At 43.9% G+C, this 24,132-nt stretch overlaps 1 protein-coding gene and 1 long non-coding RNA gene across 3 annotated transcripts in view; one reads left to right on the top strand and one right to left on the bottom strand.

Annotated features, from left to right (window-relative positions):
• PRDM15 (PR/SET domain 15) overlaps positions 1 to 3,144 on the top strand; it is a 68,370-nt gene extending 65,226 nt beyond the window's left edge. For both annotated transcript variants that reach the window (XM_070795252.1, XM_070795262.1), the window contains exon 24: positions 528 to 3,144. In XM_070795252.1, the coding sequence (XP_070651353.1) occupies positions 528 to 1,004 (477 nt within the window). In that variant the 3' untranslated portion in view covers positions 1,005 to 3,144. The remainder of the gene's footprint in view (positions 1 to 527) is intronic.
• Positions 2,891 to 10,989, bottom strand: LOC109564684 (uncharacterized). Its single transcript, XR_002181521.2, has 2 exons — positions 10,885 to 10,989; positions 2,891 to 10,356 (listed from the first exon to the last, which is right to left on the bottom strand). It is a non-coding gene; the product is annotated as an uncharacterized lncRNA (long non-coding RNA).
• Between the last annotated feature and the right edge of the window lie 13,143 nt (positions 10,990 to 24,132).

The raw sequence follows: 24,132 nt of genomic DNA, 5'->3' as shown, positions 1-24,132 counted from the left end.
AGTAAGTGTCTTTTAATTTCGCCTTCTACAGTCACCATCCACAGTGATTTTGGAGCCCAAGAAAATAAAATCTGTCAGTGCTTCCACTTTTTCCCCATCTATTTGCCATGAATTGATGGGACCACATGCCATGATCTTAGTATTTTGAATGCTGAGTTTTAAGCCAGCTTTTTCACTCTCCTCTTTCACCCTCATCAAGAGGCTCTTGAGTTCCTCTTCACTTCAGCTTCTCTCGTGATTACTGTTCTCTGTTTTTTTCTCGACACTGAAATCATTTATTGCTCAGTTCCAACTGATGGTCTCAATGATCACATCTGTATCTCGTTTCTCTTTTTCCCTGGAATTCTTTTTCCAGGAAACTAGTGTGGTTTAGTCTTTCACCAGCACATCTCACCTCCTTCCTTTGGGCCGAACGTGAGATGATCCCTGCGTCACGGGGAATCCTCCACAAAGCACAGCACAGGAAGCTGCTCTTGTTCTTAATTCTTCAGAAACTAACGGTCTCGTGTCATGCGTGACTCTTCCAGGTGGTGGTGACCCTGGGCGACCCCAACGTGACCACCCCGTCCAGCTCCGTCGGCCTGACCAACATCACCGTGACCCCCATCACCACCACGGCCGGGACCCAGTTTACCAACCTCCAGCCAGTGGCCGTCGGGCACCTGACCACTCCAGAACGCCAGCTCCAGCTGGACAACTCCATCCTGACCGTGACCTTTGATACCGTCAGTGGCTCCGCCATGCTGCACAACCGCCAGAACGACCTCCAGATCCACCCGCAGCCGGAAGCCTCGAACCCACAATCTGTGGCCCACTTCATCAACCTGACCACCCTGGTCAACTCCATCACGCCCCTGGGGAGCCAGCTGGGCGAGCAGCACCCGCTCACCTGGCGGGCGGTGCCCCAGACGGATGGGCCGCCCCCACCGCCGCCGGCCCCCGCCCAGCAGGCCGCCCAGCCCTCAGTGCCGGCCGAGCAGCAGCCGCAGATGTACAGCTACTGAGGCAGCTTACAGAGAAACCAGGGAGAGAACCACAGATGGGGTTTGTTTTCACTTAAGATTTGTTGGCTGGATACCAAACAGAGAAAAGCAAACACATTATTGCAGTGTAAGAAAGGTTGACTTAGCTTTTGCAGAATTATCTCCAAATGCCCCCAGAACCATGGCAGTATGTCAGCTGAACTCAGAAGTGACCCTGGGCAGGCCAATTGTCCCCAGGAGCAGCCCCACGCATTCTCCCAGAGAAGGCAGGCCCCCAGGCTTCCCTCCCAGAGCTGGAGGGACTGGAGGTTTGCAAAAGGGAAGTGGTTTGTTTCCTTTTTCCCTTTAGGGCTGGGCTGCTGTGTTAAAATGTAGCAATGTGCTGGGTGGGAACAGAGTTTTCTCTGGGCTCCTGGACTTTGAACAGGTAGAAGTTCAAGTCACATTTATCTTTGAAATTCCAGTTGAGTCAAAGTCGTTGGCTGAAACCGTGTGGAAAGCTGCCCTGTGGGGAGATGCCCCTCCTCTGGCCTTCCCATTGGTCACAGGCAAGCGGTCACGTGAGGTCGCTCAGCAAGGCGTCCTAGTAATAGGGTTCCTGAATGGATTTTCAGTACGGTTCTTTTTTTAAACTTTATCTCGAGCGTATCTCGCGTTCGAAACTGTGGAGACCATGTTCTTCTGTTTTCCTTTGACACGCGACGTCGTTTGCACTGTAGGCCTATGTCCAGCTTACACAGCGGCCCCAACGCAGGGGTCGCTGTTACACGTGCATCAAAAGGGCCTCCCGCTGGCCCTTCTGGAGGCTCCCTGGAGCCGTCTCAGGACTCTGCCATCCAAATGTATTTATTGTGGCTGAGAGTCGGCTAGAGTCCCCTGAACTGGAGAAACGGGGAAGAAATTCATGTCTTTTTTCTGTTTAAACTCTAATTCCAAAGGTTGATGTGTTTCAAGACCAGTTTTCTATAAAAATGTTGAATGAACTTTGCTCCTTATGGGGAAAGGGGTAGGTTTTTTTCTGAAATACAGAGGTAGTGCTGTCCTGCCAAGTAGTATGAAAGCAGAAAAGGTCATTAGCTGAGTAATAGAAGCATCAGCGCCCCGAATGAATGAATGAATGAATGTGCTGAGTGACAGCTCACACGTGTGCACCCATTTCAGGGGTGGTGGGTGAGGCTCAGGGCCACCGAGGTGGCGGCCAGCAGCCAGTCCTCTGGCTGTCCAGCCAGGGAGACAAAGAGGCAGGTGAAGAAGCTTGAGTGATGCCTTTGCCCTGTCCAGAATGAAAAGATAACGGTTGCTTTGCTTTGTCTTGATCACTCTTTGTGATCCTGTGTTAGTTGGGAGACCTTCAGTAAAGAGTAAATAAGTGAGACAGACTGACCTGATGCTGCCAGTGAGGCTGCGGGAGATCTGTCGCGCAAAGGGCAGCGTTCTCAGCACTTCGCGTAGTTCCAAGTCACAAGCTGTTGAGGAGAGGGCTAGGTTTTGATGTGTGCAATACAGGCCTTCGTGAACTGAGTTCATCACCCATGCAGCATGTGAAAGGGGGCTGCAGAATTCACCCTCCACACCCAGCTCGTCCCTAACTCCCAGCTTGCCCCTCTCCGTTGAATTTGTCGTGGGCGATTATTTGACTTTTAATTTATGATAATTATTTTTATGTTATTTATGTATATAATTAACTGCTTTATACATAATAGTTTCATCAAATGAACTTGGGCTAGGGGTGATATATTTTCTAAGCATTCTCTCTGTTCTCCAAATGTAAGTGGTCCAGGTGTCTGTGGAGTCATCAAGCACGCCAAGGTCCCTAAGGTATTTTTTTAAACATCACTGACCATTTCCTTTTGCACTTGCAGAAGATAAAGGACAAATGACCAAGGAAAAAAAAAACCCAGATGTGATTGAACACCCGCTATCATTTATCTTTTATTCCTCTTCCCTATGAAATAAAGGCCTTTAAAATCACAATTTTATTTTTTTAAGAAAAGTTGTTTTTGTGACTAGGATAAGAATGCATCGTGTGTTTTTAAAGAACCTAATTTAGGTTGTGTGGCCCCAGCGTACTTACCATCGTTCATTTCAATACACAGATGTGTAATAGTACTTCTTGTTACAATAAGCAAAAACTCGAAATAAAAATCAGATTTACTCCTGAGTTTTCTGTAGAAATATTTGTCCTAATAGGATCACTGAGGCAAAATAGATTTGTGCTGTCGTGAAACAGTTGCTTTGAGTTTCCATATAAAAAACTGGGGAGCAAAAAAAAACCTAGTCAGCCCAAAGAGCCATCAGCTCTAGAGTGCTGTGCACATTTATCCCTGTTTCCTGGTAGAAAGGATTTAGTGTTTTAATTGATCCCAGGTGCACAAGTGTAGGAGGAAAGGGGATGAAATCACTGCGGCCTCTGAGCTCTGTGAATCCCCGAGTTCCGCTAAATCAGTAACCAGAAGATGCTGGGTCTAGGCCCGTGAAGTGTCGTCCACGCCACCAGCGCTGTGAGCCTTGCAGAGCTGGCCCCCGGGGTACACTGCCTGACATGGACTGTGAGGCAAGGACAGGAGGGCCCGCAGGGGTTGTGCTCCCATGCTGGGTGCTGCTCCACAGTGGTCATGTGACCAAGGGTGACCGCCTGGGAGGATTCCAGGCTCTGGAGGCAGATGTGTGGGCCTGACTGCCACGGCGCCAGAGCTCATGGCTCCCAACTCAGGGCTGTGTGAGTCACTTTCCTGTTGGGTTTTGAAAGGTGTCAAGGCTGAGAAGTCACACGTCCTTCAAATCCCATCAATTTGTTTGAAGACAAGATTTGCCAGGAGCTGTGTTTTTCCATGGCTCACGGTCTGCTCAGATCACTCGTCCTGAGTGGGGGACACACTTGGTATATTTTGAGAACAATTGTAATTCCTGTGTGGTTCACACCCTGTGAAATGTTTGGATTATTTTAAGTGACCCAAACGTTGAAAATAAACAAGATATTAAAATATTAGAAGCTTTCACAGGTTTTTTTTTTTTTTTAAGGAACAGAGCCAATTCCTGGTCAGAGAACTAACTTCCTGCATGTCTCACAGTGCAGCCATCAATTTTTTGAAAAAGCAAGTGGTAGTAGCAATTTTTGTAAAGCTTAAATGGAGATGTGTGTTAGTCACTTAGTCGTGTCCGACTCTTTGTGACCCCATGGACTGTAGCCTGCCAGGCTCCTCTGTCCATGGAGTTCTCTAGGCAAGAATACTGGAGTGGGTTGCCATTCTCTTCTCCAGGGGATCTTCCCCACCCAGGGATTAAAGCTGGGTCTCCTGCATTGCAGGCAGATTCTTAACAGTCTGAGCCACCAGGGTAAGCCCTTAAACAGAGAGAATCAGTCCAGTTCATTTGCTCAGTCATGTCTGATTCCTTGAGACCCCACGAACTGTAGCATGCTAGGCTTCCCTGTCCATCACCCACTCCCAGAGCTTGCTCAAACCCATATCCATCGAGTTGGTGGTACCACCCAACCATCTCATCCTCTGTCACCCCCTTCTCCTCCTGCCTTCAATCTTTCCCAGCATCAGGGTCTATTCCAGTGAGTTGGCTCTTCACATCAGGTGGCCAAAGTATTAGAGTTTCAGCATCAGTCCTTCCAGTGAATATTCAGGGTTGATTTCCTTTAAGATTGACTGGTTTTATCTCCTTGCCATTCAAGGGACTCTCAAGAGTCTTCTTCGGCACCACAGTTCAAACAGAGAGAATAGATCCAAAAAAGATGAGTAGCCAGAGAAGGGAGAACTTGACAAGCAAGGTGTTTCTTTGGGCAAGTGGTCTGGAACAATCCCTTAAATTGTATTGATCAAATTGTTCTGATTTGTTAGGAGTGGTCATTTTAAACTTAAAAAGCACCTGGTGTGCCATCAGACCTTCTAAGAATTTGAATTAGGAGAACCTTGTTTTAGATGCTTTGGTTCTGTCTTAGGAGACAGCTGATAGCAGCTAACCCTCCTGCCAGTGAGTGGGATTCACCTGCTCAGCATCCAGCAGGCCGTCAGCACATTCTTGTACGTCCAACAAATTCCAGTAGAAAGGGGAGACAGTTGCGCCTCTGGCTGTTTTCATCCAGCTTGAGCGCCTCTGCATCAGAAGTGCCCCGGTTCTGGAATGACAGCGAATGATCTGATTTGCGTGATGGTGGAAGCAACAGAATTGTCTGGCAGCCGCTCTAGGTTACCCACACAACCAGCTGACTGGGATCATCCCACCCACTAAGCCCCAGTGCCCCAGGATCTGAGGCTTTCCTCCCTCCCCATGGTCCCAGGTGCAGGCAGCTGGCATCCAGACAACACCAGAGGGTTGGCACCTGCCTGCAGACTGCCTTGAATCCAAGCCGTCTGCTCTTCCCCGTTAACAGGTGTGTCTGCCCACATTTGCTCCATAAGGAGGGAGACGGACCCAGTCTCTGTGGGAAGATGGCCCATCAATGGGACACAGACCTACCTGAGTCTTTGCAGGGAGCCTGGCGTAGCACACCTCCCTGGAAGAGCAAGGATGCAGGACCCAGGACTCAGTACCCAGTGATCCCTGTCTGTTCCACTTGGGACTTTCAACTCTTCCTGGGCGCTAGGGCGTCATGCCCTTGCACGACCATCTGGAGCTTGCCTCCTACCCCAGAAATTCTCTCTTCCAAGTTTTAGCCATGAAACAGGGTAGCAAGATCATCAAGGAAAGACAGGGAGTGGGCGCTGCATTGCAGGAGCCGTTTTAGAAGTCCTCAGGTGTCACTGTCTGCTTTTCCTAGACGATCTAGGGTGGGGGTGGGGGGCTGGCTGCAGTTGGGAAAAGGGTGCTGTGTGGCTCCTGCATCGCCATCTTCTGTTCCCGGGAAGTCCACCGACTCATCTCCACCTGGATGTCCCTGAGGGTTGTCAGGCTTGCACGTCTGACCCTGGAATCCATGACCCCCAGCCCCAAACCTGGCGCCTCCCCTCCACTGTCACCTCTCACAGCCGATAGCCTAGCCCTCCACCTACTCACACAGGCAAGAACCCAGAGCCGCATTTAGACCCCCAGTGCCTTTGGATCTGTCTGGGTGTCACCATCTCCGTGACTGTCTCCCTCCAAATTTCCAGTGGACAACCCTGTGGGGCCAGTCAGCCCCCCTCGTTCCCCTGTTCCACAGGGCGGCCTCAGTGGCCCTTGTGGGGGTGTTGCTCTATGGTCACCCACGCATCAATGCTAGTATCCTCCAACAGACTCTGTCTCTGGACACACCCTGATCATTTCTGTGGCCTCGAGGCTGCAGTGGCTGTCCTGCCTCCCTCTCCCACCCCCTCCCAAGGTCTCCACCCACCTAGCTCCCAACCCTCACTTGGTTAAATGTACTTGTCCTTCAGATCTCGCCTCAAACTCCACCTCAGAGACACCTCTTGGAGTCACCCTCATATCACATCTGAAAGCAAGCACAACACCGATCCGGTTGGCAATTACACTATTTACTCATTATATGACTTTGTTCATATTTGAGCTTCCCTGCTGTTCAGTAAGCTCCAAAAGCGTGTGTGTGCTCAGTTGCTCAGTTGAGACTGCTTTTTCTCATCATTTTTCCTCTGAGCCACCCCCAGCCCCATGCAGTAAGCCTGACCCACACTAGAGATTAATAGGCAAGTATTTTTCCTAAGCATCGAGGGAGACAACATACTTCCTTGAGCACCAAAGCTTTGAAGCACTAACCCCCCAAAACAGAAATTTATTAAATCTAGTTGGAGTTATCACTTGAAACTTCCGAGTCTTTGAGAGACTTGGAAATCCTAGTCTCCAATGACTCAATCTTATTGATGAGATGATTATTTCTTCAACTTTGTTTTATTAAGATAGTCTATCTCTGTCATAGATAGATTTATTTGTGTCATATCTTAGATTCCACATATAAGCAATACCGTATGATACTTGCCCTTCTCTTTCTGACTGCCTTTGTTTAGTATGATAATCTCCAGGTCCACCCACATTTCTGCAAATGGCATTATTTCATTTTTCTAAGGCTGATACCCATCTGTATGTATGTAGCACATCTTCTCAATCCATTCATCTGTCAATGGTTCCGTGCTTGCTTTTGTGTCTTGGCTACTGTGAATAGCGCTGCTATGAATTGGGGTGATGTATCTTTTCAAATTCTAGTTTTGTCTGGATAAATGCCCAAGAATGGGATTGCCGGATCATATGGCAACTTCATTTTTAGTTTTTTGAGGACCCTCCATACTATGTTTTTCCCTTTTTAACTGCAAAGGCAACAATAAAAAAAGTTAAATGACTTTACTGGCTCCCTTCCGACAGTTTGTCAGACAGGGCTCAGCTTTCCCACTCAGGCTGTAATTACCCCCCACCCCTACCCCACACCTGTCTTCAGGTGGAGTCACAGCCTCAATGTTTTAACTGCTTAGTCACCAGCCACAGTCAGACTTGTGACGCTGCAGAGCTTACCGTCACCTCTGGCTTGCCGTGTGAATCACTGTGAGAACTTCCCTGGCTCTGGTGACTCACACCCAGCAGAGTGGCTTTTCCTCAGCTTGCTACAACTCAGATTTTAATAGCCCTGAGCTGCTGCTTGGCACCAGTATTTCAAACCAAGAATAGAAACACAACTGAACTCCCCCAGCGTTTATTTTACTGCTAATGAGGCGAGTGGAGTTGTTTCTGTGCAAAAAAAGACCCTTGTGTCCGATAATTGAGGGTATGCCCCCTTGTTCTGTTTGTGGTGAAGATCAAGAAGAGCCAATCATAGGTTTTTGTCTAATAACCTTACACTTCTTAAACCCACAAACTAACTCCACAACCTGCCCTAGCTCTTCAGACTTTTGTTCTTGATGTTTTCTCCTCTTCGATTTACCCTTGAACCTTGAAGGGTTCCAGTTTTTTTTTTTAATTAAAATATAGTTGATTTACAATATGTTGATTACTGCTATACAGAAAGTGATTCAGTTATAAATATATATATATACACATTTTTTAAGTTATTCTTTTCTATTATGATTTATCACAGGATACTGAATATAGCTCTCTGTGCTGTACAGTGGGGCCTTGTTGTTGTCCCTCGTGTTTATAAAGCTTGCATCTGCTAACCTCAACCTCCCCCTCCAACCTTTGCCCGACCTCCTGCCCTTTGGCAACCACCAGTCTGTTCCCCGTGATTCTGTTTCATAGGCAGGTTTATTTGTGTCATAATTTAGGTTCCGCATATGAATGGTACGATCTGATATTCGTATTTCTCTTCCTGACTTAATTTCACTTAATGGATAATCTCGAGATCCATCCATGTTGCTACAAATGGCGTCATTTGGTTCTTTCTTATGACTGAGTAATGCTCCATGGGCTTCCCTGATGGCTCAGGGGTTAAAGCGTCTGTCTGGAATGCAGGAGACCTGGGTTCGATCCCTGAGTCGGGAAGATCCCCTGGAGAAGGAAATGGCAACCCACTCCAGTACTCTTGCTTGAAGAATCCCATGGGGTTGGATCCTGGTGGGCTACAGTCCATAGGGTCGCAAAGAGTCGGACATGACTGAGCGACTTCACTCACTTCACTAATGCTTCATGGTATATATACTATATACACCACATCTTCTTTACCCATTCATCTGTCGATAGACATTTAGGTTGCTTCCACGTCTGGGCTATTGTGAATAGCATTGCTGTGAAAATAGGGAAGTATGTATCTTTTGGGATTAGTTTCGTCTGGATACGCCCGGGAGTGGAAATGCAGGATCATATGGTAACTCTATTTCTAGTTTTTTAAGGAACCTCCATGCTATTCACCATAATGGTTGCACCAACTTACATTCTCACCAACATTGTAGGAGGGTTCCCTTTTCTACACACTCTCTCCAGGATTTATTGTTTGTAGACTTCTTCATGATGGCCATTCTGACTGATGTGAGGTGATATTTCCACGTAGTTCTGATTTACATTTTTCTAATAATTAGGCATGTTGAGCATCTTTTCATGTGCTTATTGGCCATCTGTATGTCTCCTTTGGAGAAATGTCTGTTTAGGTCTTCTGCCTATTTTTGATTAGTTTTTTTTTTTTTTTTTTTGATGTTGAGTTGTATGAACTATTTGTGTATTTTGGAAATTAAGCCCTTTTTGGTCACATAGTTTGCAAATATTTTCTCCTAGTCTGTGGGTTGTCTTTTCATTTTGCTTATGGTTTACTTTGCTGTACAAAAGCTTGTAAGTTTGAAGGGGTCCCATTTGTTTATTTTTGTTTTATCTCTATTGTTTTGTGAGACTGACTTAAGAAAACATTGGTACAATTTATGTCAGAGAATGTTTTGCCTATATTCTCTTCAAGGGTTCCAAATACTTTTGACTGTAAACCCAAGTATTATTTTGCATATTCTAGTTAAGGGTCTTCCTGACAAGGGCTGTATCTAGTGAATTAACAATTCTGAATCGTTTTACTTCAATTAAACCTGACTTAAGTACTCAGCAGGAAAGAATCGCCTGCCAATTCAGGAGATGCAAGAGATGCAGTTTCCATCCCTGGGTCAGGAAGATCCCCTGGAGAATGAAATGGCAGCCCACTCCACTGTTCTTGCCCGGGAAATCCCATGGATGGAGAAGCTTGGCTGGCTACAGTCCAGGGGGTCACAAAGAGTCGGACACGACTGAGCAACTAAACAACAGCAAAGTACAGTTAGTTTGTAGAATTGATTGACTGTTGTTCTGTCTTTGGTGATAGAATTTGCAGGACATTCCTGAGATGATAGCCTTTTTAAAATCCTCACTTTCCTCGGGGGTTGAAACCATGATGAGTCTGGACCACTTTTCTGTGACCTGAAGAAGTAAAACTGAACACACTGACCCTCCCTGGGGGCTTGAGTCCAGCTCAGGTGATGAAGAGTAACTGTCGGGAGAGCCCAGCTGGTCTTGGAAAGGTCTTGTACAAAGAATGTTGCTCAAAAATAGATCCCTTAACAACATTGTAGTAAGATAAAATAAGAAATAGAGTCCTTGCATGATTCTTAATAAAAAGGACAATGATAAAGCCAAGCAGAAATCTACCTGTTGCTCTATTTGTGCGTGGACATCAAGCTTATGCTCATTTTTGTGCAATCTGATTTTCATTTCTTGAACAGAAGCAGTTCATTATTGTGCATTTCTGTGGCTTTGCTTTCTGTAATCTCTCTCTTTTTTTTTTTTTTTGGCCACACCCCATGGCACGTGGGATCCTTGTACCCAAACCAGGGATTGAGTCCAGGCCCCCTGCATTGGAAGCATCAAGTCTTAACCACTAGACTGCTAGGGAAGTCCTCTGTGGTTTCGTTTTCATCCAAACATGTACTCCATATAAACTTTGAACTTAATTTCTTTAGACCGAGGTGTGCAGCATTCAGGTTTGAACCCATGGACCCTGCAGAGGAAGTATATAGTCTTATCCACTGGGCCACCAGGAAAGTCCCTGAACCTAATTTCATTGATGATCTATTTTTCAGTTTTTCAGGGGAATTTAGATTTTTAATGTACCCCTCATCCCCTAAGCATTGTAGTTACATCTGGATGTACTTCTGAATCATGTCTTAAACTGGGCTAGCCCACATTGAGGGCTGGCGTGCCCCTCGGCTACACACTTTTCCTAGTCTCGTTCTTTGAAAGAGAGCGTACTAGTGGTGAAAATCCAGTTCCTTATGTCCCATCTTGACTAGACAGGGAATAAAGCTTTCAGGATCTGTAACTTGAATCACATTACTTTGTATGTGTGCTTTGTAATTGTCTTCCTTTTCAAGTGGATGTAAGTAGAGCGCTCCCCTAGACAATGGCTGAAAATACTGCTTAAGTTAATCATCTCCCTTTCAGTTTTAGAATGCCTTGCAAAAACTAATGTTACTTTTATCACATGACCCAGCTGAAGGAGATCTCTTTATAACCTTCAAGGACATACCTTTAAGGCAGGGACCCAGGAGAACAGGAGGCACCAACCCAGCGGGCACTCAGAACACACCCTCAGGAGGAAGTTCTGGCTTGTCCTGCTCGTCCAGGAATGTTCTCCCCAAATGTAAACTTTTGATCTTGTGAAATCACAGGTTCCAGAAGACAGTAAGTCCATGGCTGTTTTTTTGATGACAAAGTAAATATTCTTGCCAAATATTTTATTTTCCAAAAGTCAGATTCAATCCAGAGGTTAAAAATATGATGTTTTGAAGGTTTTGGAATCATAGTTACATGCTTTTTAAAAATTAATTATTTAATTTTTTTATTTGGCTGCACTGGGTCTTAGTTGCAGCAAGTGGGAATCTTCGATCTTTGTTTCAGCATGTAAACCCTTAGATGTGGCATGTGGGATCTAGTTCCCTGAACAGGAGTCGAACTTGGGTCTCCTGAATTCAGAGCATGGAGTCATAGCCAGTGGACCACCAGGGAAGCCCCTACAGTACTATGCCTTAACTTGACACTTCCTTTTGAATCTGAAGTAAAGGAGACTGTGTACATATGATACACAACTCTTCTGGACAGCTGGAGAGACAGTTCCTCAGTTGATCAGTGCAGTTCAGTAGGTCTTTAACAACTTCTTTTAGAGTTAAACTGAATTGACAAGACACTGACATCAGCTTCGCCGTGTCATTATTGTACAAGGAAGTTGTAGGCTATGGTCAGTAATGGTAATATCAGATGAGCTCAGGGTCCAGGCAAACGCCTACACAGGGAAAATTTGTAACACTGGCTTCCTCTTACCTGTCACTGTGAACACACTGTGTGAGACTCTGTACAAGGGCTTTCTTCAAGTTCATTTTATGTGTGTGTATGTATTTTATTTACTTGTCTGTGCCAGGTCTGAGTTGTGGCATGCGGAGTCTTCTAGATGTGGCATGTGGAATCCACTTCCCTGAACAAGGATTGAACCCCCAGCTCCCTGTGTTGAAAGAGTGGAGTTTTGGCCAACGAACCACCAGGGAAGTGCCTCAGGTTCATTATATTTAGATTTGAAGTTCTTTTAAGAAAGGTTTAGAAAGTGCATCACTTATTGTTAAGACGGGAAAATGAAAGTTTAGAAATTGGAGGTTTTGGAAAGGTTTAGAATTTTTTTTTAAAGAGAATGGCATATTTTTCTGTGGTTATTGTTCTTCATTCATTTAAAAAAAGAGAGAGACTTTTTTTGCAATCTAATGCATTTGCTTTTGGAGGTCATCTAATTGTAGCTTCAGCCTATCTTAAAAACTCCTTGATATCTTTATGTTATTAAGGATCTTTTATTAGATGTAATGATAAGGAAAGACATTTTAGCAAAACTCTAAGCTGCTTGTAAAGGCATTTGTCTTCTTATCATAACTGTGGGTGACCTACAAGTGACATAAAGGTTTGTGTTGACAAATTGGGTGCAGTCTCAGATTAAGTAAGGGATCAGGGTCATATTGGGCAATCTGGGTTCAAGAGCAAGAAAAGAATTTAGCACTTTTCTAAAGCATTAACTCTTGGGACCTCCCTGGTGGTCCAATGGTTAAGACTCTGAGCTTCCACCACAGGGGACACGGGTTCCATTCCTCCTTGGGGAACTAAGATCCCACATGCTGCACTCAAGTGGCCAAAAAAAAAAGAAAGAAAAAATAGATAAATAAAGCATTAGGTCTTAGGAACCTTCCTTCTTGATTTTGTACAGATTGGGGCAGCTTGAGGTCCTTGTAAACTGCTTGGGTCCCAAATATCTCTACTGAATTACAGTGGGCTGGAGTGTCCTGATATGTCCATTTCTAAATGGGAAGTCCCTTGGACTGCCAGGATATCAAATCAGTCAATCTCAAGGGAGATTAACCCTGAATATTCACTGGAAGGACTGATGCTGAGCTGAAGCTCCAGTATTTTGGTCATCTGATGTGAACAGACAACTCACTGGAAAAGTCTCTGATGCTGGGAAAGATCAAGGGCAAAAGGAGAAGAGGGCGTCAGAGGATGAGATGGCTGGATGGCATCACCGATGCAATGAACATGAACTTGGGCAATCTCAAGGAGATGATGAGGGACAGGTAGGCCTGGTGTGCTGCAGTCTATGGGGTCACTAAGAGTCGGACATGACTGGGCGAATGAGCAACAACAAATGGAAAGCAAGCATATGGAGCACATTATAAGATCAGCAATATATGGCTAGGCTCTCATGACCCATAATCTGTTGCTGGCATAGTTCTGCTTTCGAAATTTGAGGCCCTGCTCACAGGAAGCTTTTCTTGCAGGAAATGTCAGCTGTGATAAGAAAACGTTTTCTTCTGTTGTCACACACACAATCGTATATGCAACTCACATTCAAGATTTTCAGTTAGCATTTTAGAATACATTTTTATTTTTCATATTCATTTACCAAGTTTTTGCAAATGAGTGTTTAAAAGTACTTTAGAGTATAGGTAGAAATGTCTTCTGAAATATTTATATTTGCTGATCATTGTTATAGTTTATATTTAAAATGTTTTCATTGTGATTTTATTTTATTTTAATTATTTCTCTCTGTGCTCAACTCTCCTTTCTGTGTGGGCTGATCAGTATTTACTTTCGTTTCATGTAGCTTTTCAGGAAAAATATGAATTATGAATTATATTTTTATAAAATCTTTTATTAAACCATGGGCTTCCCTCATAGCTCAGTTGGTAAAGAATCCACCTACAATGCAGGAGACCCTGGTTTGATTCCTGGGTCCGGAAGATACAGCTGGAGAAGGGAGAGGCTACCCACTCCCGTATTCTTAGGCTTCCCTGTGGCTCAGTTGGTAAAGATTCCATGTGCGATGCAGGAGATATGGGTTTGATCCCTGGGTTGGGAAGATTCCCGGGAGAAGGGAAAGGCTACCCACTCCAGTATTCTGGCCTGAAGAATTCCATGGACTGTATAGTCCATGGAGTCTCAAAGAGTTGGACACGACTGAGTGACTGTCACTTTCACTTATTAAACCACACTCTACTAATAAGTTTATGGCTCATTTTTGGTGAGCTTATGTTTAACTTTAGAGCATGTATTTATCGATATCCGTATGGAGCCAGGTTAGACTGTGTGGCTAGACTGCTTTATTGTTGTTTAGTCGTAAGTCACATCCAACTCTCTCCTACCCCATGGACAGTTGCCTATCAGGCTCCTCTGTCCATGGGATTTCCCAGGCAAGAATACTGGATGGGTTGCCATTCCCTTCTCCAGGGGATCTGCCCAACCCAGGAATCGAACCTTCGGCTCCTGAATTGGCAGATTCACTGCCGAGCCACCTGGGAAGCCTAGTTGAGTTCAGGCATTCAGTCATGTCCTACTCTTTGCGACCCCATGGATTGCAGCATGCCAGGATTCCCTGTCCATCACCAACTCCCGGAGCTTGCTCAAACTTGTGTCCATGGAGTCAGTGATGCCATCCAACCATCTCATCCTCTGTCATCCCCTTCTCCTCCTGTCTTCAATCTTTCCCCAGCATCAGAGTCTTTTCCAATGAGTCAGTTCTCTGCATCAGGTGGCCAAAAGATTGTGGCTTCAGCTTCAGGATCAGTCCATCCAATGAATATTCAGGACTGATTTCCTTTAGGATTGGCTGGTTTGATCTCCTTGCAGTCCAAGGGACTCTCAAGAGTCTTCTCCAACACCAATTTCAAAAGCATCAATTATTTGGCACTCAGCTTTCTTTATGGTCCAACTCTCATATCCATACATGATTACTGGAAAAACCATAGCTTTGACTAGATGGACCTTTGCCAGCAAAGTAATGTCTCTGCTTTTTAATTTACTGTCTAGGTTGGTCATAGCTTTTCTTCTAAGGAGCAAACGTATTTTAATTTCATGGCTGCAGTCACCATCTGAAGTGATTTTGGAGCCTAAAAAATAGTCTGTCACTGTTTCCATTGCTTCCCCATCTATTTGGCATGAAGTGATGGGATCAGATGCTGTGATCTTTGTTTTTTGAATGTTGAGTTTTAAGGCATCTTTTTCACTTTCATCAAGAGGCTCTTTAGTTCCTCTTTGCTTACTGCCATAAAGGTAGTATCATCTGCATATCTGAGGTTATTGATATATCTCCCAGCAATCTTGATTCCAGCTTGGGCTTCATCTAGCCCGGCATTTCGTATGATGTACTCTGCATAAGTTAAATAAACAGGATGACAATATATAGCCTTGATGTACTCCTTTCCCAATTTGGAACCAGTCCATTGTTCCATGTCTAGTTCTAACTGTTGCTTCTTGACCTGCATACAGATTTCTCAGGAGGCAGGTATGGTGGTCTGGTATTCCCATCTCTTGAAGAATTTTCCAGTTTGTTGTGATCCACACAGTCAAAGGCTTTGGCATAGTCAATAAAGCAGAAGTAGATGTTTTTCTGGAACTCTTTTGCTTTTTCAATGATCCAGTGAATGTTGGCAACTTAATCTCTGGTTCCTCTGCCTTTTCTAAACCCAGCTTGAACATCTGGAAATTCATGGTTCATGTACTGTTGAAGCCTAGCTTGGAGAATTTTGAGCATTACTTTGCTAGCATGTGAGATGAGTGCAATTGTGTGGTAGTTTGAACATGCTTTGGCATTGCCTTTCTTTGGGATTGAAATGAAAACTGACATTTTCCAGTTCTGTGGCCGCTGCTGAGTTTTCCAAATTTGTTGGCATATTGAGTGCAGCACTTTCACAGCATCATCTTTTAGGATTTGAAATAGCTCAACTGGACTTCCATCACCTCCATTAGCTTTGTTCATATTTTTCTTATAATGCACCGATCACTTTTTGGAGATTTCTAAATTTACATTAAAAAAGATATGTTGTTTTTAAATTACGTACTAGTCTAATTCTGAAAAGGGTAAAAAATCAAGTTTGGGAGTTTGATTAATTAGAATCTACCCAAGCTGAGGAAAGAAAAATGGAGATGAACCCCTAGAGATTCATATGACAAATTCATCTTTAAAAAACAAACAAGTGGAACTTTTATATTCTGAATTTCCTTGTAATGGGTTTTTTCCTGGTGATTTTCATTTTGGGGCAGCTGGCCATGATTTGACGCTGAGCAGTTTAGCATAGAAAAATGTATGGTTTCCATAGCAACTACAATTTCTTTCAATCCCTACCTCTGACCAAGACCATGTGCAATCTCTTACAATGTGTGGGACTCTTCATTCTCCCTGTAGCTTTGAGTTGCCAGGGAAAGCCCCTGGCAGCTAGCAAGACCTATCCTGTCCAGTCTTCCCTTGTCAATGTGAGGAAGTGAACAGGAAGCCAGCATAGCATGGGGTCGTTGAGGGCAGGAGGGAGGTGCGGAGCCTATCTCTTATCATTGTTGAAGAGACCGTCTTGGAAATGGCTGGTCCACTGGGGCTGTAGGTTAAAGTATTTTAAACCACTGCTATAAAACATGCCACAGTGCCCTACAAATAGTTGGGGTTTGTTGGATACAGAACATATATTTATTCAAGACAGTTGACATTATTTTAAACATCTTTGCTAACAAATTACCTTTTAACAAGTAAGGCAAACATCATGGCGGGTGCTTGCAAAGCCTTTTGCTTTGTTTTGCAAATCGAAGAATTAAGGTGTTGACTCACATTAACTGGACTGTTTTAACTTTCCTACTGATTTCTTTTTCATTAGCTACTCAGGCTGACTTGTGCGCTGTGGTTTGTGTCGATGTCTCATCTCTGAGACAAATGATTCTTGAATTCTGGTTCTGTGATAACAAGACAGGATCAAGGAGAAGACAACTGGACAAAGTAACTGAGGCTTCCCAGGTGGTGCCAGTGGTAAAGAACCTGCCTGCCAATACACGTTAGACGAAAGAGATGCCAGTTCAACACCTGGGTAGGGAAGATGCCCTGGAGGAGATCAGGGCAACCCACTCCAGTACTCTTGCCTGGAGAATCCCATGGACAGAGGAGCCTGGTGGGCTACAGTCCATGGAATCACACAGAGTTGGACACGACTGAAGCGACTTAGCACCCATGTACGTACTCAGGGAACATGGGTAGCAAGCCAGGAAAACATACACGTGGGAGGTGTTGGCTGCTCAATTACAACACAACTTCTTCTGACCAGCTTGAAGAAAAGTAAACGGGATAGTTTCTTTTTTTTAATTCACTAAGACTTTATTGAATGAAGAAAAGAATGATCTTCAGCACTTCAAGTTTCGGATATGATGGAAAGGTTTTAAAGTGTTTCTGATTTATATTGTGCAATCTTAAAGTATGAAAATGATAATATGAATCATTAATTCATAATTTATTAATTATATAATAAATTATAAATAATTATTAATAAATTATAAATAATGATCAGATCAGATCAGATCAGTCGCTCAGTCGTGTCCGACTGTTTACGACCCCATGAATCGCAGCACGCCAGGCCTCCCTGTCCATCACCAACTCCCGGAGTTCACTGAGACTCACATCCATTGAGTCGGTGATGCCATCCAGCCATCTCATCCTCTGTCGTCCCCAAATAATTCATAATTTATTAATTCAAATAAAATATCAAGTTTTTGCTTAACATCTAACATTGATATGGAACAAAACCAACAGAAGAGAGAAAAACAAAGGGCTATATAATTTAATACTTTCTTCATTAACATTTACAATGATGATTTATTTTCGATGCCATACCTTTTTCAATTTAACTTTTATTTTGTATTGGAGTATAGTTGATTTACAATGTGGTGTTAGTTTCAGGTGTACTGCACAGAGATTCAATTACATATAAGACGTAGGCATTCTTTTTGAGATTCATTTCCCTTACAGATTAGTGAAGAATATTGAGTTTAGTTTCCTGTGCTATACAGTAGGTCCTTGTGGATGATCTATCTTATATGTTGTTGCTGTTGTCGTTTACTTGCTAAGTTGTGTCTGACTCTTTTGGGACCCCATGGACTGTAGCCCATGGGGTTCCTCTGTCCATGGGATTTCCCAGGCAAGAATACTGAAGTGGTTTGCTATTTCCTTCTCCAGGGGATCTTTTCGACCCAGGGATCAAACCCGCATTTCCTGCATTGGCAGGCAGATTCTTTACCACTGAGCCAGCTGGGAAGCACCTATCATATATTATAGTACGTATATGTTAATGCCAGAGACCTTAAAAAAATGAGTATTTTTTAATGTAATACACTCGAAATTATCTCCAAGGAGAGCTTACAGACACCTTCAGCATGAAAGGCAAGGACATGTCCTTGAACCCTAAACCTAGGGTGTATCAGGGCTCTCAGGGAATTGCAGCCAATCTTGCTGTCTCCTCTAGGCACCAGCCTGTCAATATTTACCGAGTTAAGGTGCTCCTGGCTCCCATCCATGCACCCACCTCTTTGCCTTCTGCATGCTGTTGACTTGTACATGGAGACTAGCTGGTTGCTGAAAAAACAATTTCCACAGAAAGTGAAAGTACTTAAAAATGGATCCTAAAATGAAAAAAATCTATTTTCAATGTGTAGCTAATAACAGTAGTCACTTAATTTAAATGTTAATTTTAGATTATTAGTTAAGACTAACTTATTGGTTGTCGCTGTTGTTCAGTTGCTAAGTTGTGTCCAACTTTTTCTGACTCCGTGGACTGCAGCACGCCAGTCTTCCCTGTCCCTCACTATCTTCCAGAGTTTGCTCAAATTCATGTCCATTGAGTCCTGGCAGTTCTCTGTGTTCTTTCTCTGATAACCTTTCAATCCCTCCATCTCTCTTCCTGTTTTGGAATTCCTGTGAGTTAGACATTGGACCTCTTCTGCTGACCTACTCCACTTTCTCCTTCAACCTTTTATCTCTGCCTTTTGTTGAAATATCTAGATTTCCTTGGCTTTTAAAAATGTTTTTAATTTCTAAGAGTTCTTTCTGGTTCCCTAGTCATCTTTCTACTTACCACCCCGCATCTTCTAACTTCATGGGTGCAAACATCTTGTTCCCCTAAGGTTACATGCAAGTCTCCTGTTTTAAGCCATGTCCGCCCTCCCCGCCCTGGACTTCACACAATTGTCTCTGAACCTTTTCTTCTGAGTTGGAGGCTTTTCTCAAATCTCTGCCAGTCTGGAAGTTTCTTTGGGTGTGAGCTGGGCCTCTTCCCTTAGTCCCTTCCCAGAGGCCCCCAAGTGCTGTGTGTAGAATGTGGGGCCATCTGTGTGATGGGAGCGGGTGTGGGTGCATGTCTGGGGAGAGGGTCCTGGGGAGGGGGTCCTGGGGAAGCTGAGTGGGGAGACCTTGGTTCAGGTTCACACACAAACACACATGTGTGCACAGAGGGGAAAGACAAGTGCTCTAGACCTTAGGAAGGAATGCAGCTTAAGGATAAAGTTTTATAAAAGTTAACTAATTTTGTCATGTACTCTGCAGTCACACATTTGATGTTTTCTCTTTCCCACTAGACAGGACTTATATCTCAGCCACATCTTTAATAATTAATATTGACTTTTCTCTCTGCAAATCAAAAAGGAGCATTTAAATCAGGCAGCATTTGTTTAATCTTTAAATCACAAATGAAATGACTTGTCATAAAGCAGAGGGGAGTCTGAGAATCATTTAAGGATGGCATTAATGACCTTCATCTGAGTTCACTCCAGTTTTACAACAGCACGTGCCGCCCTAGGTAAGCATGTGGGAAAGTTACGTGACCCGCCTTCTTGGATCAGCAGCAGAATTTCACCCCAGTCCCCTCCCAGAAATTCGGATCCAAAGGGAAGTCAGTTACTGAAAGCATGAAAACCCTGATTTCTGCAGAATGTTTTTACTGGTTGCATGTAACCTACTATTGTTTGATAGCTTTCAAATGCTGTTATTCTAGAAAGTGAATGTTTTGCTGACTTTTACAATTAATAGTGAAAAATTAAAAATTATGATAATCTCATCCCTGATCATGGATAGAAGTAACCAATCAGGTAGGGAGGGTTTTGGCATTTTGAGACTGTAAGTAAACTCTGAATAATCTATTTCACCTTTTATTCTTAGGATGGCCTGAAGATTCACTGCAGTAAGCAGTGCCTCTCATTTTGGTAGTAATGGGAGTCTTAGGTGTACACAAACACAGTTAAAACAAGGAGCAGAGTAGGAGAGCCCTTCGCTATTTGAAGGAATGATTCCCCAATACACTACTGTATGATGGCTAACCAGCCTGATTTACAGTGTGTTTCCATTATCCATTTTGATTAATTTTGCTGATAACTCTGTGCTAATATTCCTTTTAAGTTCAGAGCTCCTTAACTTCCACCCTCTCAAAACAAAAACCTCCACATCACAGGTATTGACAGAATCTGAATATCTCACTTGCTTTATCCCTTGACATATACCAGTCCCAGAATAATAACACCAGAATAATATCAATAACAAGTTGATAAATACTTGACAGATTATGAGAGATAGCTGAGAGCTGGTAGACAGTTGATAAATATTGATGGGTAGATGATAAATAATTGAGGCATAGTTGATTGATTGGAGAAGGAAATGGCAACCCACTCTAATATTCTTGCCTGGGAAATCCCATGGATAGAGGAGCCTGCTGGGCTATAGTCCATGGGGTCATAAAGAGTGGGACATGACTTAAAGACTAAACAACAGCAACATAGCTGATTGAAATGGTTATGATTATATGAGATGATTATATGATTTATGCTGAAGCTGAAGCTGCAATACTTTGGTCACTTGATGTGAAATGCTGACTCACCAGAAAAGACCCTGACGCTGGGGAAGACTGAGGGCAAGAGGAAAAGGGGACGATAGGATGGTTGGATGACATCACCGACTCAGTGGACATGAATTTGAGCAAACTCAGGGAGATAGTGAAGGACAGAGAAGCCTGGCATGCTGCAGTTCATGGGTCACAAAAAGTTGGACACGACTTAGCCACTGAACAAAAGATATGATCAATATATTGATTATGATGATAGGTATTATGATGATCGCTGACTGCCTTCCTGTTCCCCACCTGTCCTGGAAAAACTGTGATATACACTTTGGGCATCATTAGCTCCTTCCCCTTGTTCTGTTTACAGATCTCTGTGATCACCCCAGGGCCACCTCTCAGAACTGACTTCCTCCCTCTTCCCCACTGCCTGCTGCTCCTCCACAGGGATAAGTAAGTGTTCAGTTCAGTTCAGTTGCTCAGTCGTGTCCGACTCTTTGCAACTCCATGGACTGCAGCACATCAGGCTCCCTGTCCATAGCCAACTCCTAGACTTTACTCAAACTCATGTCCATTGATTCGGTGATGCCATCCAGCCATGTCATACTCTGTCGTCCCCTTCTCCTGTCTTCAGTTTTTCCCAGCATCAGGGTCTTTTCCAATAAGTCAGTTATTTGCATCAGGTGGCCAAAGTATTGGAGTTTCGGCTTCAGCACCAGTCCCTCCAACGAGTATTCAGGACTGATTTCCATTTGGATTGGTCCGGTTGGATCTCCTTGTAGTCCAAGGTATGCTCAAGAGTCTTCTCCATCACCACAGTTCAGAAGCATCAATTCTTCAGTGCTCAGCTTTCTTTATAGTCCAACTCTCACATCCATACATGACTACTGGAAAAACCATAGCCTTGACTAGATGGACCTTTGCCGGCAAGGTAATGTCTCTGCTTTTGAATATGCTATCTAGGTTGGTCATAACTTTCCTTCCCAGGAGTAAGCGTCTTTTAATTTCATGCCTGCAGTCACTATCTGCAGTGGTTTTGGAGCCCCCAAAAATAAAGTCTGACACTTTTTCCACTGTTTCCCCATCTATTTCCCATGAAGTGATGGGACCAGATGCCATGATCTTAGTTTTCTGAATGTTGAGCTTTAAGCCAACTTTTACACTTTCCTCTTTCACTTTCATCAAGAAATTCTTCACTTTCTGCCATAAGGGTTGTGTCATCTGCCTATCTGAGGTTATTGATATTTCTCCTTGCAATCTTGATTCCAGCTTGTGCTTCATCCAGCCCAATACTTCTCATGATGTACTCTGCATAAAAGTTAAATAAGCAGGGTGACAATATACAGCCTTGACGTACTACTTTTCCTATTTGGAACCAGTCTGTTGTTCCATGTCCAGTTCTAACTATTGCTTCCTGACCTGCATACAGGTTTTTCAAGAGGCAGGTCAGGTAGTCTGGTATTCCCAGCTCCTTCAGAATTTTCCACAGTTTATTGTGATCCACACAGTCAAAGGCTTTGGCATAGTCAATAAAGCAGAAGTAGATGTTTTTCTGGAACTCTCTTGCTTTTTTGATGATACAGCAGATGTTGGCAATTTGATCTCTGGTTCCTCTGCCTTTTCTAAACCCAGCTTGAACATCTGGAAATTCATGGTTCACGTACTGTTGAAGCCTGGCTTGGAGAATTTTGAGCATTACTTCACTAGCGTGTGAGATGAGTGCAATTGTGTGGCAGTTTGAGCATTCTTTGGCATTGCTTTTTTTGGGGATTGGAATGAAAACTGACATTTTCCAGTCCTGTGGCTACTGTTGAGTTTTTCAAATTTTCTGGCATATTGAGTGCAGCACTTTCACAGCATCATCTTTTAGGATTTGAAATAGCTCAACTGGAATTCCATCACCTCCACTAGCTTTGTTCTTAATGATGCTTATTAAGGCCCACTTCGGAGAAGGAAATGACACCCCACTCCAGTACTCTTGCCTGGAAAATTCCATGGATGGGGGAGCCTGGTAGGCTGTAGTCTACGGGGTCACTAGGAGTCAGACACGACTGGGTGACTTCCCTTTCACTTTTCACTTTTATGCATTGGAGAAGGAAATGGCAACCCACTCCACTGTTCTTGCCTGGAGAATACCAGGGAAGGGGGAGCCTGGTGGGCTTCTGTCTATGGGATCACACAGAGTTGGACATGACTGAAGTGACTTAGCAGCAGTAGCAGCAGCAAGGCCCACTTGACTTCACATTCCAAGATGTCTGGCTCTAGGTGAGTGATCACACCATTGTGATTATCTGGGTCATGAAGATCTTTTTTGTACAGTTCTTCTGTGTATTCTTGCCACCTCTTCTTAGTATCTTCTGCTTCTGTTAGGTCCATACCATTTCTGTCCTTTATTGTGCCCATCTTTGCATGAAATGTTCCTTTGGTATCTCTAATTTTCTTGAAGAGATCTCTGCCGCTACTGCTAAGTCACTTCAATCGTGTCCGACTCTGTGCGACCCCATAGATGACAGCTCACCAGGCTCCCCCGTCCCTGGGATTCTCCAGGCAAGAACAGTGAGTGGGTTGCCATTTCCTTCTCCAATGCATGAAAGTGAAAAGTGAAAGGGAAGTCACCCAGTCGTGTCTGACTCCTAGTGACCCCATGGACTACAGCCTACCAGGCTCCCCCATCCATGGGATTTTCCAGGCAAGAGTACTGGAGTGGGTTGCCATTGCCTTCTCCTGAAGAGATCTCTAGTCTTTCCCATTCTATTGTTTTCCTCTATTTCTTTGCACTGATCACTGAGGAGGGCTTTCTTATCTCTCCTTGCTAGTCTTTGGAACTCTGCATTCAAATGGGTATATCTTTCCTCTTCTCCTTTGCTTTGGCTTCTCTTCTTTTCACAGCTATTTGTAAGGCCTCCTCAGACAGCCATTTTGTTTTTTTGCATTTCTTTTCTTGGAGATGGTCTTGATCCCTGTTTCCTGTACAATGTCACATACCTCCACCCGTAGTTCATCAGACACTCTGTCCATCAGATCTTGTCCCTTAAATCTCTTTCTCACTTCCAGCATATAGTCATAAGGGATTTTATTTTATTTGATTCAAATGGTCTAGTGGTTTTCCCTACTTTCTTCAATTTAGGTCTGAATTTGCAATAAGGAGTTCATGATCTGAGCCACAGTCAGCTCCCAATCTTGTTTTTGCTGACTGTATAGAGCTTCTTCATCTTTGGCTGCAAGGATATAATCAATCTGATTTCGGTGTTGACCACCTGGTGATGTCCATGTGTAGAGTCTTCTCTTGTGTTGTTGGAAGAAGGTGTTTGCTATAAGCAGTGTGTGTCAGTCCCTCAGTTGTGTCTGACTCTTTGTGACCCTAAGGACTATAGCCTGCCGGGCTCCTCTGTCCATGTGATTTTCCAGGCAAGAGTACTAGAGTGGGTTGCCATTCCCTTCTCCAGGGTTTCAATCCCTCCAGACCCAGGGATTGAACCCAGGTCCCCTATACTGCAGGAGGATTCTTTACTGTCTGAGCCACCAGGGAAGCCCAAGAATACTGGAGTGGGTAGCCTCTCCCTTCTCCTGGGGATCTTCCTGACCCAGGTCCCCTGCATTGCAGACAGATCCTT

The sequence above is a fragment of the Bos indicus genome, chromosome 1 (assembly GCF_029378745.1).
Source record: "Bos indicus isolate NIAB-ARS_2022 breed Sahiwal x Tharparkar chromosome 1, NIAB-ARS_B.indTharparkar_mat_pri_1.0, whole genome shotgun sequence".
Classification (NCBI taxonomy): domain Eukaryota; kingdom Metazoa; phylum Chordata; class Mammalia; order Artiodactyla; family Bovidae; genus Bos; species Bos indicus.
This window is presented reverse-complemented; position numbering and strand designations above follow the sequence as displayed.